Source organism: Mustela nigripes, chromosome 7 (assembly GCF_022355385.1).
Source record: "Mustela nigripes isolate SB6536 chromosome 7, MUSNIG.SB6536, whole genome shotgun sequence".
In the NCBI taxonomy this organism is placed as follows: Eukaryota; Metazoa; Chordata; class Mammalia; order Carnivora; family Mustelidae; genus Mustela; species Mustela nigripes.
Window position 1 is genome coordinate 117,780,393 of NC_081563.1, and position 19,674 is coordinate 117,800,066.

A 19,674-nucleotide genomic window follows, 5' to 3' on the forward strand; every position below is an offset into this window, starting at 1 on the left:
TCAAAGGCTAGTAATGAAATTACTAAATTTACTAAGTCATAACAGGACAAATACCCCATTTACATGTGATTGATTAAGAGCACTAAATTAAAATTTTAAGAAAATGGTTCAAATGCCAATTTTCTAAAAAAAAAATCTTCAGTATTTTATCCAGCTTTAGATAGATATTTTGCCACAATAAAAAACTTTGAAGTTTTACAAGCGTTAAGTCATATATAAAGATTTTATTTATTTGACAGAGGAAATCACAAGTAGATGGAGAGGCAGGCAGAGAGAGAGAGAGAGGGAAATGGGCTCCCTGCTGAGCAGAGAGCCCGATGCGGGACTCGATCCCAGGACCCTGAGATCATGACCTGAGCTGAAGGCAGAGGCTTAACCCACTGAGCCACCCAGGCGCCCCGCGTTAAGTCATATATAAAGCAATCATACACTCCATTTCATATGTAAAATGAAATCAATCCTGAAAGTACACTGTGCCATCTAAATGAGATGCATCCTGATATCAGACATACTAAATGCGGAAAATAAGACTGTCTCACGGCATTCGTTGTTCATCAAAATTAACGTATGCTCAAAATCACAGTTACTCAAAGTACAGTACACACCAACTGGCTGGCTGCCATAAAGGGGCTTTTTTGTCAATATAAAATCACATCGAGCAAAGCATTCAGTTTAGCCGTCATTTTTTTCGAAAGGAAGTCTTTCTCAAAGGTAATGGTTATCAATTCATATTCTACCACAAGTTCCTTTTCATATTAACAGATTGAGGAATTTTGAGTATCAATGTCCAAAAGAGGTTAAAGTTAAATCAACTCAAAACCTCATTTTAGGGGCACCTGGGTGGCTCAGCAGGTTCAAGCCTCTCTCTTTGGATCAGGTCATGATCCCGGGGTCCTGGGATCAAGCCCCACATTGGGGGGGGGGTCTATCCCCTCAGCAGGGAGCCTGCTTCCTCCTCTCTGCCTACTTGTGACCTCTGTCAAATAAATAAAATCTTAAAAAAAAAAACAAAACCCTCTTTTTCATCTGAAGACTCTAGCCCTCCTTCATGACAATCTATGCATTTAATTCATTCTCCAGGGCGCCTGGGTGGCTCAGTTGTTAAACATCTGCCTTTGGCTCAGGTCATGACCTCAGGGTCCTGGGATCAAGCTGCATATCAGGCTCCCTGCTCAGAGGGAAGTCTCTTCTCCCTCTCCACGCCCCCTGCTGGTGCCCCCCCCCTCTCTCTGTGTCAAATAAAAAATTTAAAATAAATAAATAAATAGAAATAAATTTGTCCTCCTTTGCAGGAAATGACTCAAGGATTCAAGGAAGTAATTTTTCCCATTTCCTAACAATTATTTTCCCACTGTTATAATAAATAATATTAAGTGTTTTAGAAAACACTAAACAACCTATTATCTTTTAGATATGACAAAAGCTACGAACTTGACCAATGTTACATACAGCTTATTAACAGTAAGTAAAACTGGAATTTAAGTCAGATCTGGTTCCAAGGCTTGTGCATAACTTTAGAGACCATGACCTGAACCGAAAGTGGAGGCTTTAATCCACTGAGCCACCCAGGCGCCCCTAACTTTAGAATATAAAAAATTTGATGAAGTAACCAGATTATTTTAAGAGTTAGTTACTTATTTCAGTGGTTTGTAAAGCTATCAAAATGACTATTTTATTATGTGTTGCTTGAAAATATTCTTTAAATCCTATAATCACCACTTAAAAAACACCTGAGCTAGCAAGCAGTGACAAATTATCAATAATGGTATCCTAAAAAAGCTTTCTTGTAATAAAACAATACATCTCAGTTTTTCCACATTTAAACACACTAATGTTACTAACGCTAATTTCATTTCCCAAAGGCAGTATAGGATTACTACAAAGCACCAGCAAAGAGGAATTAAACAGAAGAAATTTTAAACAGAAAACATTCACAAGATTAGTTCAAAACATTTTACCTTTAAAAAATGGTAGAAATAGAAGCTGCTCAAACTACTCTTAACGCTTTACAAAATCCTACACAGGTGTATTACAAAACACTGAAAATACTAAATTGATTAAAAATGTCAAAATCATTCCATTTGAAAGAGTAAATGTGTTTTTAAATGTTTTTCTACCCCCAATTAATAAATTATCACAAATCAAAAAAATATCTACACCATGTTCTCGTATCTTTTTCATGAAATAGGTATTTAAACCTTGTATTAAAACAGGATAGCTGAGAATATACGATTATCAAAGTAACCAAAAGAAAGTTTAAGGAAAAAAAAAGCTGTTCTGAAAACATCTAACTCAAATAATTAATGATTATGCCAAGACACTATAACGTAATACTAAGCAACAGGTTTCTTAACACAATTGTTAATCAAATTCCTAACCAAGCAAATGATTACCTGTGATGCTTGTACTATGATTGGCACTCCTAAAACACGTTGGCCAGTTAATCCTATTGCTAGAGGCACTGAGCTAACATCAACAAACTCCACATATGCAATTCCTTTGGAACGTCTTGAATTTCTATCAGAAATCATTCTCACATCTCGAACCTAAAAACAAAACACACACGTAACATAAGCTTCTGTTTATGCAACCATCCACTGTAAACCATTAAAAAAAAATTGTTTTTTAACAGATCACATGGTTTAAATTTACTTTTAAGTAATCTCTACACCCATAGTGGGCCATGAACTTGTGACCAGAGTTAAGAGTTCCATGATCCAAATGAACTAGCCAGGTGCCCCTCAATGTTTTAACTAAGGGAACATGTCAGTCCACTTCTTTTTTTTTCTACTTTTGATCAATGTGTGGTTAACAGTTATTAATTCCAACACTATTAAATTCCAATGGAGGCAAAATAGCAAAATAGAAATGTCCCCCCAAAAGTTTCCCTAACTGAATTCTACTAAATTAAAAGATTCAGTGTTTAAATATTCTCTAATTTAACCTAACACACTGACAATTACATTTTGTTCACAATTCCCATTCATTCAACCTCCCTAAACAGACTAAAAACTTACCTTTCCTACTGTAGAGAAAAACTCTTCCAAATCCCTTGGCCTAATTCTTGCTGCCAGCTGCATGCAGAAAACTGTCCTTGCATCTCTTTCTTCAGGAGTTAGATTATCAATAGGTTCCCTAACAGGAAGTACAAAACAATGGACTTTTATAAATTATTCTAAAAATAACCTTATGATTTTCAGAAAACAGAATAAACTTTCCAAGTAGTTTATCATTATTCCCAAACCCATTTTCTTCTTTCAAGATTTTATTTATTTGAGAGTGAGGAAGAGAGAGAGAGCATGCACAAGCAAGGTAAGAGGCAGAGGGAGGGAACAGACTTCCCACCACCTACTGAGGTGAGATCACTACCTGAGAGGGAGAAACAATTGCCTGAGGCACCCAGGTGTCCCTTGCAAACCCATTTTCACTAAGATTTATACAAAATATCCATAAAATTATTCAATGTGACTCCCATTCCTTCAACAAGATAACTACTAATGTTTCTTCCGCTAGCATCTTACATGACATCAGAACAAAAGTCCATTGCCATCTCAAGTCTTACAAATGGTAATTTCTCCAGATTAGTAATTAGTAAAAGACCAATCTGGAGCCTTAGAGTTTAAGAATAGTCTTTAACCACTTACTAGCTACAATGTCAGAATAGTCCAAAACCATAAAACCATGAAGTGAAATAAAGTTTGACAATCATAAATGACTAACCTGAGATGATAAGAACTATTTTATTCTCATTTTTCCCCTGAATTTTTAACAAATTGAGACATATATAGAATCATGACCTGGTTGCTTATTCTATCAGTCTTTTTTTTTTTTAAAGATTTTATTAATTTATTTGAGAGAGAGAGAGACACTGTAAGAGAACACAAGCAGAGGTACTGGGAGAGGGAGAAGCAGGCTTCCCTCAGAGCAGGGAGCCCAAGGAGGGGCTTGATCCCAGCACCCTGGGATCATGACCTGAGCCGAGGGCAGAAGCTTAACAACTGAGCCACCCAGGTGCCCCTATTCGAATCAGTCTTCTAAGACTCTATAAACCCAGTATACAAACCAATGTTTCTTTTTCTTTTTTTTTAAAGATTTTATTTATTTGACAGATCACAAGCAGGCAGAGAAGCAAGCAGAGAAAGAAGGGGAAGCAGGTTCCCTACTGAGCAGAGAGCCAGATGCGGGGCTTGATCCCAGAACCCTGAGATCATGACCTGAGCCAAAGGCAGAGGCTTAACCCACTGAACCACCCAGGCACAGTCAAAGCAATGTTTCTTGATGGTTGTAAAATACAGAAACCATACCTATCTACAAATCAAGTATGAAAAGCAGGAAATTAAATAAATACAAGTAGTGGAATTCAATTTATTCATTTTTAGATAGCCTTGACAATCAAGAGCACTTCTGACTATATGGAGGAAATTAAAGTGCCCAAGAAAAAGAGCACAAGAGATCAAATTATATGAAGTGCCTATTAACGTTACTTCTTATAAAACACTACTAAAGGTTAAGGTTCTAAGTGAATAGCTAAGGATAAAAGCACAAACATGCTCTTATCCACATTCTGGACATTTTCAAGAAGGTGCTTTTTCCACCTACAAAATTCTGGTGCATTTCTTTGGTAAATTAACAAGTAATTTTAAACTATAAAACGGAGGTACAAAGCTAGACTACATCCAGAAAACAAGGGGATTTTCTTTTAAGATTTTATTTATTTATTTGGCAGAGAGAGATCACAAGTAGACAGAGAAGCAGGCAGAGAGAGGAAGAAGCAGGCTCCCTGCTGAGCAGAGAGCCCAATGCGGGGCTCCATCCCAGGACCCTGAGATCATGCTGAGCCGAAGGCAGAGGCTTTAACCCACTGAGCCACCTAGGCGCCCCAAAAGGGGATTTTCTTTTAAGAGTAAGTATTAAAAGAGTTTAAAAAAAAAAAAAAAAAAAAAAAAAGCTCAGTAGGTACAAAAAGAGCTTTTAAAATCATTAAGGTTTTCATCAAATCCCAGAATTAAAATATACCAAGTAACAAATATAACAGATAATGAACTCTAAGTTAAAAGGTGCCCTTTAAGGGAAGCCAGAAAGAGTATCAGTGCTGCCATTTATCAAAACTTTCCTTGAATGAACATAAATGATAGACTTAACAAGTAAGTCTCATTTCATTTAAGAAGAAAATAACTCACAAACATAAGATTACTACTACTCAGAAACAAGTCAACTTGGTTAAGACTTTGGAAATTAATAGAGAGTCAGATTAGTGAAACTCATGTCTGTTACAATCAATTTCCCATGATGCAATTTTAATAACTCAAAATTTATTAATTTGAAAGATAAGCAGAGGCAAGTCTATTTCAAGTTTCTATAGTTACCATTAACTTTTATTTAAAAGGGATTTAAGAGCACATGTAATACCACCTTGTATCTCAACACGGTAGTTACTACTCCATTCTTATAGGAAACGAAAATGAAAACTTACACAACCACACTGATTTAACACAGTCCAAATTATTAAATGTTAATAAATTTAATAGCAGCATAAGTTGCAAAAGCTTTATAAAAGCTGAAAGTGCCAAAAGAAAAAAAAATAGGGACAACAGCTACCTCACAGGGCTCTTGTCTTTTCTGAATGGACTTTTGCTTCGGGAACGTCGTCTGCTGCAAAGTTAAAAAGTTTCAGAAATTACCCAAACAGGTACACCACATTAGTTCCTTGAAAAACAATTTAAACAATTCAGAAGTATGTTTAAAAACCTTAATTTGATGCTATGAGGCAACCCAATCTTTCCTCGGATGGCACTGTTAAATTTTGGTCCGGAGCTAAAAAGGAAACACAAAATTACACTAGTTACAGGGTTAGGGTCTTGCTAAGATCGCGTTCATGCGCTCTCCAGCAAGTTTAACATTGTTTAGGCTGATTTTTTTTTTCCACCTCAATTATGAAGAGGAAATAAGAGACTTTTTTTTCTTAACTTTATCCCAGGCAACTGCTCTTATAGTTATCCATCCTGGACCACTGAGAGGTGCCAAGACCAAAGGTTACAGCCTCAGTATTTTTCAGATTCTGAAAATTCTATCATTTTCAGTCTACCGTTTTTTCTTAATTACACATTTATGAATACATTCCTGAGGTTTGGTTTATTTTAAGTGAAAATAAATCTTATTTACAAGGAGTAACTACAGTTAACAATTTTGTATGAATCTTTGCAGATCCATTCCCAGGAATTTATGTATTTGTATGTATATACACACAAAATTCATAAATATGTTTGAGAAATTATTAGAGAGGGACTAAACTCCAACTTTTCCATTTAACAATAAATCTCAGAGACTGCATGAAAGCAGTTTGTGTCATACTTCACTTCTTTGTGACAAAATATTCCATAGTAAAGATGTAAAGTTCATTAGGATTTCAAAAACAATTTTGTGAACTTGACATAATAAAGGAATGTTTTCAAAAGAGATCATATAATTATTCTAAGATCCAGTTTTATTCTGAATCCTAAAAAGGCCTTACAGTTTTAGGGCCTTTTTTAATTTTGAAAGACCAAATTAACTTAATAGGACAAGTCATATGTCCCTTAGTGCTCATCCTACTCTCCTTTTCAAGAAGGGTAGCAAAATCGAAGTACCTAGTGGTATGTTATCCACATTTGGACTTGTTTTCATGGACTCTAGGCATACCTGAAACACCCAAGCAGCTCCAAATAAAATTTTATATTAAATGGGTCCTTCACAATTCAAACTAACAATCATAGTTATGAATATAAATTTACTGACTAAATTAAAGATCACATGAAACCAGACATAAGAACTAAATCATTTTTTAAGTCAGACCAGGATTATAGGCCAACTTCAAATATTCATTATAAAACAGATACATAATACACAGAATTTATTAAGGTAGTCCCTTTCCCCCCTATTTAATTCTGATAAAAACAAATATGGTAAATCTCAATAAATTCGACCCAGAAATAATCATTCGGAATTAAAACATTGTGGTACTCTTTCAGCTCTTAAATGTTTGTGAAATTAACAGCTAGGAAGAACTCGAGAACAAGGAGTTCAATCCTTTTTATTTTAAAGGTTAAAGAGCCAGAATCAGAACCCAAAATGTTACTAACTTTAATGGCTTCAAATAATACCCAAACATTTCATGAATAGCAGTTAAGTATTGTGCATCCTTTATTTTCATTCTCTTGTCAATTCAATACTCATTGAAGTTCATCTGTCAGTTGTTACCTTTCTTAAGAATGAGAAAACTAATGCTTAGAGCGTTAACTTGTCCAAGTCAAAGAGTCAAAACTCTTATGCACGTCTTTGTCTTTCAATTCCATCTCCACCCATTTAACTTAGGAGTGCTTATTTTAATACACCCCCCCCCCCCAGTTTACAGTAGTATATTAAGACAAAAGAATAAAAGTAAAGGGTTAAGGACTGCTAGATTCAATCCTTAGGAGTTGTAGGTAGATTCCTTCCAAATTTATTAACATAGTTTTTTAAATGACTATAATAAACCATGTTTCCAACTTGTTAAACTACAATCAAATTTCCACAGGGATTTCAAAGCACTTTGAGTGTTTTACTCATTTTAAAAACCTCAAATACAATGTGATGAGCCCCCAAATTCATCATTATCAAGGAGCATGCACCAGATTCATAAAGGATCTGTCATTTCATCTGTTAACAGCCAGAAAAGATTCATAAATTACGTATTTGACTGATCATATGTATTAGTAATTTATCTATTTGAGCTTTAAAATCTTAAATAAATTTATGTTCAGCAAAGAGAATTTGAAATAGCTCACATACCTTTAAGCTTTCAAATTCTGGCACTACAGTATCAAGTCTTTTAAGCATTCTAGTGCTTTGGTCTAGTTTGGATTGGCATACAGTTAAAATATTTTGAATAACAGAAAATAATCTGTATGCCTAGTAAAACAGAAGTTACGTATTGGTCCATGTGCTGTTTTTCTAGGTCTTTTCAACGCCAATATCCTTATTTAATGCTTCTTAACTAGACATATTGAAAACCAAAAATTTTATAATGTACATTACTCAGATTAAATGTTTTCTGGATACCTAGAGAATGACTCTCAAATCAAAATCATCAAATTATAGTTACATACTAAGGACTTCTGTAGCGGCCTCTGAATCTGCGATCTCGACTTCTTGAGCGGCTCCGCCTCCTTTCTTTGCTCCTACTTCGCTTCCTTTCTCGGCTTTTGCTCTTTTTCCTTTCTCTATCTCTACTTCGTTTCCGTTCCTTACTTTTGCTTCTTTTCCGTTCATGACTACGACTTCTGCTCTTGCTTTTTTTCCTCCTGAGAAGAAAAAAAATTACCATTATCTTGCTGGTTTGAAAAAGTGCCCAAATATACTTCCTCTTATGGTCAGAAATCTTAATCTTTCTGTAAATTTATCTTGCTATTTTTACTATTATACAATGATACATAATCATACTTATGGAAAAAATAATTCCTAGGTAATGCAAAATTCGTCTTCTACTACTGAAAATCAGAAGTCAGTTGACAATCAGTTGAGAGCAGGAACTCTAATGATTGCTCCTGAGAGTCAGGTACAGCTTTAACAAGGAAATCATTTGTTGAAACCTGAACTTTTAAATAAACTTTGACCAACATGTAACTGGCCAACGAGTATTACTGTAATCCACTAGATACAGTAATAAAATCAAATATACAATAAGTATTAAATAACAATGGGTCATACATAAAAATTATTGAAAACACTTTTAAAGTTCCTTTACGTGAGCCAATTTTGACCCTACTTACACATAGGAGTATTTTCTACTTGAAAGGGCCATACAAGCATCAATACTTTGGTTTTCATGGGCAAACTTACAAGTATTGACAAAGAACAATGCAACTAATGCAATAAAATGCATTCTGACACACCTAGACTTTTGTGACCTTTTTGGATGTGTTCTATTTAAAGCTATAATGAATACACCAGAAAATGGAGCATGCCAGTTTATACAAGCCTGTGGGGTACAATCAAAAACAAGGATCAACACCTTTAATCAATCTTTATAAAATCTCAAACTCTGAAAGGTAAAAAAGCCAGTCAGTCATATCTTTCTGTTCATTTCTGTATTCTTCACAGTATACCACCCGTTCATTTTGTAATTAAATCTTACCATCTGTACCTCTTTGTCATCACCCAAATTTTAGAGGTGCCTTCAGATATTTCAGTATAAATTCAAAGACATTTAAAAATAAACTTATTCTGCTAAAATGTCAATTTGTAGTGGCTAAAAAGATAATTAAACATTTTGACAACTCTACATCATTTGGAAAATTTAATTAAACTGTTTAGTCCTTATCAAAGCAAAGTTAGCATAAGAGCAATTGAAGTCTGCCTCAGAGAACCTGTAAGCAGGTCATCTTAGAGTGCATTGAAAATAGAAAATGAAGACACCCACCTTCTGGAATCTTGAAACCCACACTCCAATCACAAGGAGATGTAGAGCTTTCCAAGGAGGCAGAAACTTTGTCTAAAATTTCAAGATAATCCACCTGACTGTCAGAAATGTATATGCTAGGTAGCACATGACAGAAAATTAGGCTACACTCATTATTTATATAGAAGTCATCAAAGCAATGCCCAAAAGGGCAACAGATTACATTCCAACTTTGTTGCCTGCAACACCTGACACTGTCTTAGCCTAAGAATTCTGTGAGATAGCTATCATCAAAAGTCCTACATATAATCAATCAGGGGACAAAGTAAAAAGTAACTCCATCCCCCACAAAAAGGACAGACAAGTCAAGTATTGCTCTGCTCATAGACGGTCCACAGCAGAGAGGCAGCCAACCTCCCAATCTATGTCTTTTTAGGCCCAAAACTTATTCTGCCAAAGGAAAGGACTAGAAAATTGGAGCTAACTTCAACTAAAAGTCTTCCTGAACTTTTTACAAGTGAGTCCCCACCCACATCTGAAGGCAACCCCAGACAGGTAAAAAGACAGCAACATACTAAGACATTCAGAAGCATGATCCTCTTCATAAAAGCCCAGACAAAAAATTAAGAAAGCAATATACTTCTCTATTAACAAATTGCAGCTTGAAAGAACATTAAGTTAACTAAAGAAGGGTTATCAAAATCCACACTAATAGTCAAATCCTGTTACAACTTAAAAGGGACTTTCCAAAGTCTTTAGTGGCAGTGGAATTTTGTACTGAACATCATTGAAGTAAATGGTCCACTGGGCTGGGCCTTTGGACTTTTTGGTTATATGGCCTCTGCTGTAAAGGTGTTTTGCTATAACTGGATTTGACCTCTTCCATGTAAGAAGATCTAAAATTTAAATGCAAAGTACTCTGGAAAATAAGAAAAAAAATAGAAAAGTCATTTATTCCAAAATTTATAGATAATCCACACACAGTAGCCAATATATTTCAACTGTGTCATTTTATTGTTATCCTTTTGAGTAATTCCTAAAGAGCTTAACTGAATGGATGCTACTTTAGACTTTCTGAAAATGGTTACACTAACAAATAATATTCCCATGAAGGCAAGCTCAGATACTTAAAAGATATACTCTGAGTTCTTGCCAAACTCAGGGGTATAGCTCTCAGAAAGCAGGCTAACTGATAACCAATTTAAACTTAGTTCCTTCTACTACTGCCAGAATACAACTGAGTGTAGGTATTGAAAATCAGAACTATTTTTTTCAAAGGAAACATTTACTAGGTGGTCAACTTTAAATTCCTCAGGTTGTACATTTTTTCTTAGAACTATATCCCAACGCTCAATTGTTTTTAAGACAATGAAGTTTTAGGATGAAAAATGCAACATGGCACTTTCCTTTTGGAGAATTCATGCAGAACACTAATGTGCAGAACACTGTCATTTTACATTTTATCTAAACTTAAATATGAAAATTTCTACATAACTTTAAAATAAATTTGAAAGCTCAATTCCCTTTAGAGAAATGGGTGAGAAGTTCCTGATTGAACTAAAAAGCCATTTATTTAAGCAGCTTTAAGTGAGTGAGAAATATGACAAACAATTTGTACATTTAAAACGATACTAGGTGGTAGTTGGGATATTTCAAAAGGACATTCCCTTATATTGGCTACCCTACAGCCAATCAAAGAAAATTATCCATTCTTCTATTCATTATCACAAGACTCTACATTAAATAAAGGCCACAAAGCATCAGTCATGGAGACCTTGATGCTGAATTTCCTGTAAAAGCTTGGTAGCCTTAATGAGCTTAGATGCACAATGAAAACAAATACAAGCCGGAGATCACAGTAGTAGCAAGGAGTGACATCTGAGAATGGTCAAACAAAGAAAACTCTGTGACCAAAGTGCATGTCCTCATCCTTTTGGCACTTAGGGTAAGATCTTTACCTACCCAATAGGCCTGATACCTAGATTGGATAATTTCAATTTATGTGGATAGTCCTCTCTAGGTTTTCATTACAAACTGGGAATTAAAACTATTAATTAGGAAACTCTTACTTTGGGAAAACTTCTAAAACCAGGTAACATTAAACAATGCAATAATTGGCTGACTGCCTTAAATCTAAACAATTCAAGACTAAACCCTATGTGATTAATTCCCACAATCTGTTGTGACTGTAACAGACCCTCTACCCAACTTTGAACCAAAAACAAAACAAAACAAAACAAAACAAAAAAAAAACCCGACATTTTCTGCAAACTGCATCATTTTAAATCCATTACCTTTTTTATGGGAATTGTTAAGAATAAAATAATCAGCATAACAAAGCCCACATAATCCAATTTAAGAATTTTCTCATCTCTTTTGTGAAATTCTATCAACCTACCTAATAAAAGTTGTGAGGAATTTAAGGTAGTGTATTATGAAGCATTTTGAGCTCTTATTAGGAAAAGAGCCAGAAAATCAAATAAGGGACTATGTTATCATTTTGTTTTCGTTTTCCATTAGATGGAGTCACATACATTACAAATTAATGACATCACAAAATAGGCTACTGAAACAACTTGAAGCTTATAACATGATCACGTGATGTTAAGAGTCACTAATTTTTAGAGCAGGAAAAATACTCTAAAAATAGGATCCAACTTTATAAAGTGATTCTGGTTTATGCTGTCACTGAAACATCAAATACTGTATTCTAGTCGATAGCACTTAGTTACTATTACAGATTACTCATTTAACATAGTAAATTGCATTAATATGCACAATTTTTTTAAAAAACTCCATTTCCATTCTTCAAGTAATAAAGTTTTAAAAAGTTTAAGCAACAAAAGCCATGTAAAAGGCACCTAAAAAGTACTTTAAGTATGCTATAATGTTGCTACAAAAAAGGGCCTTTAAGCAGCAAGATGCATAAATAATTCACAGCTCTGACTCCTTTAAAACAATGTTTTCCACAGGCCTGTTATTTGTTACCTTTTCTTCTTCCTAACCCATCTGCAGTGGATATGGAAGTTTTATGGATACACCACCAAAATATTAAGCCCAGTTTATAAATTTAAGACAAAGACAAACTCTAATACAGGAACTCTTATCCAGATTGTCGTGGACAGACTTGGAGGGGAAGGTGTCCAAAAGATCCCTCAAACTCTATCCTGAGATCTAGGGAAAGAATTCATAGTTTCATGTCCTCAAATAGTTTCTCATCCCTTCAGAAGGTAAAGAACGACTTCTCTAAGAGAGACAAGAAAAAGCTTCTGAAGAGAACTTTGATGCTACAGCCACAGGAGCACAACTTAAGATCTCAATCATATAAAGGTCCCCCCACCCCAGGTCCCTTCTTGTAACTTACTTTTTGCTACGTTCTTCATGGCCGTTAGCACTGCTCAACTTGTTCTCATCCTAAGCAGGGTTGATAGAAGAACATCATGAGGACGAAGTGGTAACATTTCAAGTTGTCAAAGGGTAAAGGGAATAGGAATAAGAAAATACAAAACAATTTTAAAACTAATTACTTGTTTATAGTTTAATATGGAAGGCTATAAAAAAATTTAGATGGGAACGTGTTTAACCACTTTGTTGCTTACAATTAAGTCATCAAGATACAAAAATAAAAATGCATATTAACATGTTAAATTTTACTTTCTTATATAGTTAGATATTAAGTTATCCACATTTACAGTTGTTGAAGTGGTTAAATAGAATTTCTAAAAACATGAATGAAGTCCTGTTTTGAGTTTTATTCCATGTGCTATGGTCCCTTTGGTCAGTACCATGGCTCTATTTCTGCCTAAGCCCCAAGTGGCCATGCTAGCAGCCAGCCACTATCGATTTCCTGTGACCGATGCCATTCCTGAGATCTTCGCCCATTTCCGTTGGAGGGTTGGGACTGTAAGAGCTTGATGCCACCTCTGTCACACATCTCGCCCTGAAGCAAACAGGGATTCACACTGCTTTAGTAATGTTGACTCCCAAGAACCCAAGAAAGTCAATTAATAATCCACCAGTCCAACCTAAACATTTCCTACTTCCATACCTGTTTACATGGAATTACATCCATGTTAAACTAAGACACAAGAATCTTAACATTAAAACAGAAGTAGTTCTTCAAGAGTCTAAGCATTACAAAACTACATACAGTATTTAAAGCTAAAAAGAATTCATCCAAACTGGTACCACATGGTCGTGCTATACACTCCAAAACAGATGTATTATTTTAAAAGGTTTAGCGCAATGTTTGTTTTTTAAAGTTTGATCACATCAGTTATAGAAGTATAAGTGCTAACTTACAAAGCTTACAGTTTGCGACACCAGTGATAATGCATGCATACAGCTATATTCACCACCAACTGGTGAAAGAATGAAAAGACACTTTACTTTTACTGTGATACTGAAACGGGTCAGACTATACTACTAGCCAAAATAATTCCTTTGTAGCTTTTAGTGTGAAATAATATGGCAGGGACTAAGTAAAAATAAAACAATTCGGAGCACAGTAAAACAGTCATCAAGTGACTCTTAAGTTGTGATACTGCCTCCTTTGCTTTAAAAAATTTTTTTTTCTATTCAGGGATCCAAGAATTTCAGTAAATTTTAACTGAGCAGATCATCACCTGCCTGTTTCGGTATTTACTATCACCAGTCATATATATATAGAAAAAAAATTTAAATCTCACCCATTTCTTCTTGTAAAACTTAAAGATTTGCTTGCCATAGACTGGTTATGCTTTGTTATTCTTGGACCCCTGCTATTTTCCCAAACCACTACATTCACCTTTTTGCTATACCAAACTGGAGCTGGTAATTCTTAGTTGAGTCATTTTACCTAGGGGACCACGGTACAGCGATAAGTCACTCAATTACTACCTTATGATTGACAGTTCACACTGGAATCAAAGGTGAATTCATGGGAGTAGAGGTGAGATATCGTTAGGCAAGTCTACAAAGAGAGATAGATGGGCATTTATTCATCACGCTGAAGTGAAACTACTGCACAATATTATTACATCAATAGCATATATTTACTTTTGTAAGTTACACGTAATGCATCTCTGATAAGATAAATCAAGAGGGCTCCGGGGATGTTAGTTTACATTTCAGCAGTAGTTTCGTGATAATGCTAAATTAAGAAATATATAAACCTCACCGACATGTTTTTTCTCACCTTCTTGTAAGGAGCCTCAAGCATTGCTTCAATATCAATATCGTCTGCCATTTTCTCTAATCGCCTAAAAAATAAGAAAGGTAATTCAGGTGAGTAAACATTTTTCAACGGCGCTCAATCTCCTTACCCGACAAACTCCAAAACTTCAGAAAAACCTTCAAAAAGCCCTCGAATGAGTCAAGGGGCACGATGCACTTAGCCAGGCTTGATAATTAAATCTGAAATATCTCCAAGACTAAACACACGGGAATACATTAAATGTACGATTAAAAAAAAAAAAAGGCCCACAATTAACTCTAAAAACAGAACCCGCGCGCCGCGAGTTTAGACCGCCTCTTTCCGCGCAAAACCCGCGCTGCCATTTTAGGGGCAAAGGGAAACTCCCTCGGTTGGGAGGGGTTGTACGCCGTGGTAGCGTTCGGCTGGCGCCATGTTGGGAGGTCGCGGCCGGCCAGGCCTCGAAGGGACCAGTCGCCATCCGCCCGAAGCCTCTCTGGGGTCCCTGCCACCCAAAAACCCCAAAATCGAAGCGACCGGAAAATAAGGGCGCGGTCGCCGAAATGCAGCCGATTTCCCGAGCCACCCCCCCACCGCAGTGTTTAAAGACCGCCGAAAGAGTGCCCGTCAAACCAGACAAAACCCAAACCTCTGAAAAGCTCTGACAATACACAGGCCCGCGACATCTCCTTACCTGTGCGGGCTTTCGGGCCCCTAGGGTGCTCGTATTCGGAAAGGGGGGGGGGGCTGCTGCTGCTGCCGCTGTTGCTACTGTTAAGCCGCTAGGCCCAGGCCGCGGTACCGCCCAGCCCGAATTTCGGGCTCCGAGGGCGGATAGGCCCGAGCGAATCTAAAAGAAACAATGGGATTAGAGGAGCCCGCGCGGAAGTTCAGGACGGCGGCTTCGGCAGCTCAGGATCCACCCCTGCGACAGCTTCGGCAAGCTCTCTGAAATGGCGGCCGCTGCTTCCCCGTACTCACATCCACCAACACACATACACACACACACAAACACACGGGGCCTCACGGAGCTCTCAGCACGGGCTCTCGCGAGAATCTGCCTCCAGTTCCAAACCAGAGCAACTGAAATATCGCGAGATATAAGCATAGCCCCGGCGACCATGGCCCAATCTCGCGCAATGATTGCGCCACAGATATTCCCATCCCCCACTCAGAGAGGAGCCTTTGACACCCCCTCCACATAGACGTTCGTATCTCGCGAGACCGCGCAAGAAGCTAGAGCTAAGACAGTTGGTACACATCCCGTCAATCTTTTTAAAAACTGAACGCTGAGTGGACCTTGGTGGTCTCCTCCTCCTTGTAGCGCCTCCTCACAGCGGTCTGAAGGTTTCTCTTACAGAGCTGACCGCCTCTCCCCTCCCCCGGGCCTCCCACCCTGGTGTCTGTCAAGGTCGCCATAAGGCAACCTAGTCCATATGGCGATAGACGACAACGAAAACCGTCATGCATGTAGAGATTATCTGCCACGAGTGAGGAAGTGAAAAAGCATGCAAAAGAGAAGGCAAGAAGAGACCATAGGGGGCTGTGCTGTCGAATAAAAATTAGATATTCCGGCCTCTTGAGCCAGTGGGCTAGACACCGCTAACTAAACACCCTTGGAAATGGTGAAGAAAGGCAAAGAGAAGGTGAAAAAACAAACTGCTTCCCTCGGCAATGGATAAGCTTTTTGCCCCGAACTTTATAGTCTGTCCTTGTGTCAGGGATGCTATTGTTCCTTCAAAAATGTCCATTCTCCTGGGACTTGGCTTTTCGCCCCTTTATTCTCCAGATACCTGGCAGTTAAGAGTTTAAAAGCACCACCTGCTCTCTAGTCAACACTATGAAAAAAGAGGCAGCAGAGAGATTGACTATAATGCTAGTACTCCAAGATAAAAGTATTTGAAAAATTTTTTTGAAAAAAAATTGGAAAAAATTAGAGGACTTAGGAGCAAAAAGTCTTACATAAAAGTCCATTAACAGCTTAGTGATAGGGAATAAAGATTTGACATGAGATAATTCGGTTCTTATAAGCTTCCAACACTGTGTGACCTTGGACAGGTAATCTCTCAGAGCCTATCCTCCATTTCCTCTTAAGAAGGGGGTAGCTTGGGGCGCCTGGGTGGCTCAGTGGGTTAAAGCCTCTGCTTTCGGCTCAGGTCATGATCCCAGGGCCCTGGGATCGAGCCCCGCATCGGGCTCTCTGCTCAGCAGGAAGCCTGTTTCCTCCTCTCTCTCTGCCTGCCTCTCTGCCCACTTGTGATCTCTGTCTGTCAAATAAATAAATAAAATATTAAAAAAAAAAAAAAAGAAGGGGGTAGCTTAATTACTAGGCTAAGCTTCTAATGAGACTGACCTAGGTTGATAATGCGCACTCCTAAATTCTCAGTGCTTAGCCTGGTGCCCAGCCAGTTGGATACCCAATAAATGAATGAAGACCTAATAGGAGTATAGTGAGTATTAAATGAGACAGCGTCTGCAAAGTACCTGGCAAATATTTAATCCTCAGGAAAGTTAACTTCAGTTATTGCTAAACATTTATTTAGAGGAAATGTAAGTGTAAAGGAACTTTACATTCCTGGTTAATTTTCCACACAGGTGTTTCTCTTAGAGGATTAATAGATGACGCATAGTTAGTAGTATTCCCTTACTCCTTTTCACGAAAATTCAGATCCTCTTTTAAATTTTTTAAGTGTTGAAAATCACAGAATATTAAAGCATAATATGTTCAAGCTAACAAAAAACCAAAGTTAACTTTTGCCTTCTCTTTGCCCCTTTAATTCTATTATTGTGACTTGTTAATTGTGCAGATATCAAACCATACAGGTGTCCCTTTAATATGTTTTTGTTTGGGAACATGACAACACAGAATTTGACTTAAACCTCTAGAGTTATTTGGGAATAGGAAGGTTTTAAACTTTCAGTCACTCGATTCATTTCTTAAATTGTTTTCTGTTCAAGAGTGATAAGAATGAACCTGGAAATATAGAGCACAATCAAGAAACATCAGCTGGAAAACTCTTCTCTAAAACAAAAGTATTTTTTATGTTTAAAAGAAAATATTGGGACGCCTGGGTGGCTCAGTTGGTTAAGCAGCTGCCTTCGGCTCAGGTCATGATCCCGGCGTCCTGGGATCCAGTCCCACATCGGGCTCCTTGCTTGGCAGGGAGCCTGCTTCTCCCTCTGCCTCTGCCTGCCATTCTGTCTGCCTGTGCTCGCTCTCTCCCCTTTCTCTCTCTGATAAATTAATAAAATGTTTAAAAAAAGAAGAAGAAAAGAAAATATTAACATAATATGCTTTTCATTCATTTTGCAAAATCTGTCTCTGACTGGCTTATGGACATTATGCATAAATTAATTTCCTTTTCATGATTTTGTTCTTATTTGAACCAGATGGTCATTGGTTTAAGTCATCTCCACCACCAAAAATATTATTCTGGGGTACCTGGGTTGCTCAGTCCTTAAACATCTGCCCTCAGCTCCGGTCATGATCCCAGGGTCCCCTGGGATCAGGGCCCACATCGGGCTCCCTGCTCAGCAGGAAGCCTGCTTCTCCCTCTCCCACTCCCCCTGCTTGTGTTCCTTCTCCCACTCTCTCTCTGTCAAATAAATAAATACATAAATAATCTTTTAAAAATAACAATAATAAAATATTTTGCCAATGTCAGGACACCTGGCTGGCTTAGTTTGTGGAGCATGCAACTCTTCATTTCAGGGTTGTGGGTTCAAGCCCCATGTTGAGTGTAGAGATTACTTAAAATCTTTTTTTTTTTTTTTGAGATTACTTAAAATCTTAAAAATACATTCTGCCAATATTTTTTATATCAATATATGACTTTTATGGACAGAAAGTACTATTTTTTTAATTTTTAGGATCATTTATTTATTTATTTGACAGAGATCACAAGTAGGCAGAGAGGCAGGCAGAGAGAGAGAAGAGGGGAAGCAGGCTCCCTACTAAGCAGAGAGCCAGATGTGGGACTCGATCCCAGGACCCTGAGATCATGACCTGAGCCAAAGGCAGAAGCTTAAACCACTAAGCCACCCAGGCGCCCCAGAAAGTACTATTTTTGATGCCTGCATTTTTTTTTCATTAAGTAGTTTCCACACCCATGCAGGACTTGAACTCAACAACCCTCAGATCAAGACCTGAGCTGAGATCAAGTCAGATGCTTAACCTACTGAACTACCCATCCACCTCTGCATTTTTTTTTTTTAATTTATTTGACAGAGGTCACAAGTAGGCAGAGAGGCAGGCAGAGAGAGAGAGGAGGAAGCAGGCTCCCTGCAGAGCAGAGAGCCCGATGCGGGGCTCAATCCCACAACCCTGGGATCACGACCTGAGCCGAAGGCAGAGGCTTTAACCCACTGAGCCACCCAGGCGCCCCCACCTCTGCATTTTTTTTAAAAGATTTTATTTATTTATTTGACAGATAGATCACAAGTAGGCAGAGAGGCAGGCAGAGAGAGGAAGGGAAGCAGGCCCCCTGCTGAGCAGAGAGCCCAATGCAGGGCTCCATCCCTGGACCCTGGATCATGACCTGAGCCAAAGGCAGAGGCTTTAACCCACTGAGTCACCCAGGCGCCCCCTCTGCATTTTTTTTAAACAAATGTCTATTTTATTTTATTTTTTAAATTTTATCTCTTTGACAGAAAGAGAACACAAGTAGGCAGAGGAGCCGAAATAGGGAGAGGGAGAAGTGGGTTCCCCACTGAGGAGAGACCTAAGCCGAGGAAGAGGCTTTAACCCAATGAGCCACCCTGTCGCCCCCTTTCTAAAAATTTATTTATTTATTTATTTATTTATTTATTTATTTATTTGAAAGAGAGAGACAGTGAGAGAGGGAACACAAGCAGGGCAAGTGGGAGAGAGAGAAGCAGGCTTCCTGCTGAGCAGGGAGCCCGACTCTGGGCTTCATCCCGGGACGCTGGGATCATGATTCGAGCCAAAGGCAGACATTTAACTGACTGAGCCACCCAGGCGACTGCATTTTTTTTTAAGTAGGTTCAACACCCAGTGTGAGGCTTGAACTCATGACCCCAAGATAAGAATTGCATGCTCAGGCCCCTGGGTGACTCAGTCGTTAAG

At 37.8% G+C, this 19,674-nt stretch overlaps 1 protein-coding gene across 6 annotated transcripts in view; it reads right to left on the reverse strand.

Annotated features, from left to right (window-relative positions):
• RBM39 (RNA binding motif protein 39) overlaps positions 1 to 15,610 on the reverse strand; it is a 30,938-nt gene extending 15,328 nt beyond the window's left edge. For 2 of the 6 annotated variants that reach the window (XM_059406915.1, XM_059406914.1), the window contains exons 1-7: positions 15,283 to 15,610; positions 14,592 to 14,655; positions 12,780 to 12,829; positions 8,124 to 8,318; positions 5,599 to 5,652; positions 3,018 to 3,135; positions 2,394 to 2,546 (exon numbers count right to left, since the gene is read on the reverse strand). In XM_059406915.1, coding sequence (XP_059262898.1) covers positions 2,394 to 2,546; positions 3,018 to 3,135; positions 5,599 to 5,652; positions 8,124 to 8,318; positions 12,780 to 12,829; positions 14,592 to 14,642 — 621 coding nt within the window. In that variant the 5' untranslated portion in view covers positions 14,643 to 14,655; positions 15,283 to 15,610. Of the gene's footprint in view, positions 1 to 2,393; positions 2,547 to 3,017; positions 3,136 to 5,598; positions 5,653 to 5,748; positions 5,815 to 8,123; positions 8,319 to 9,432; positions 9,509 to 12,779; positions 12,830 to 14,293; positions 14,367 to 14,591; positions 14,656 to 15,282 lie in introns of those variants that run through there. The other 4 variants (XM_059406910.1, XM_059406912.1, XM_059406909.1 and 1 more) reach the window with 4 other exon arrangements.
• Positions 15,611 to 19,674: the final 4,064 nt, after the last annotated feature.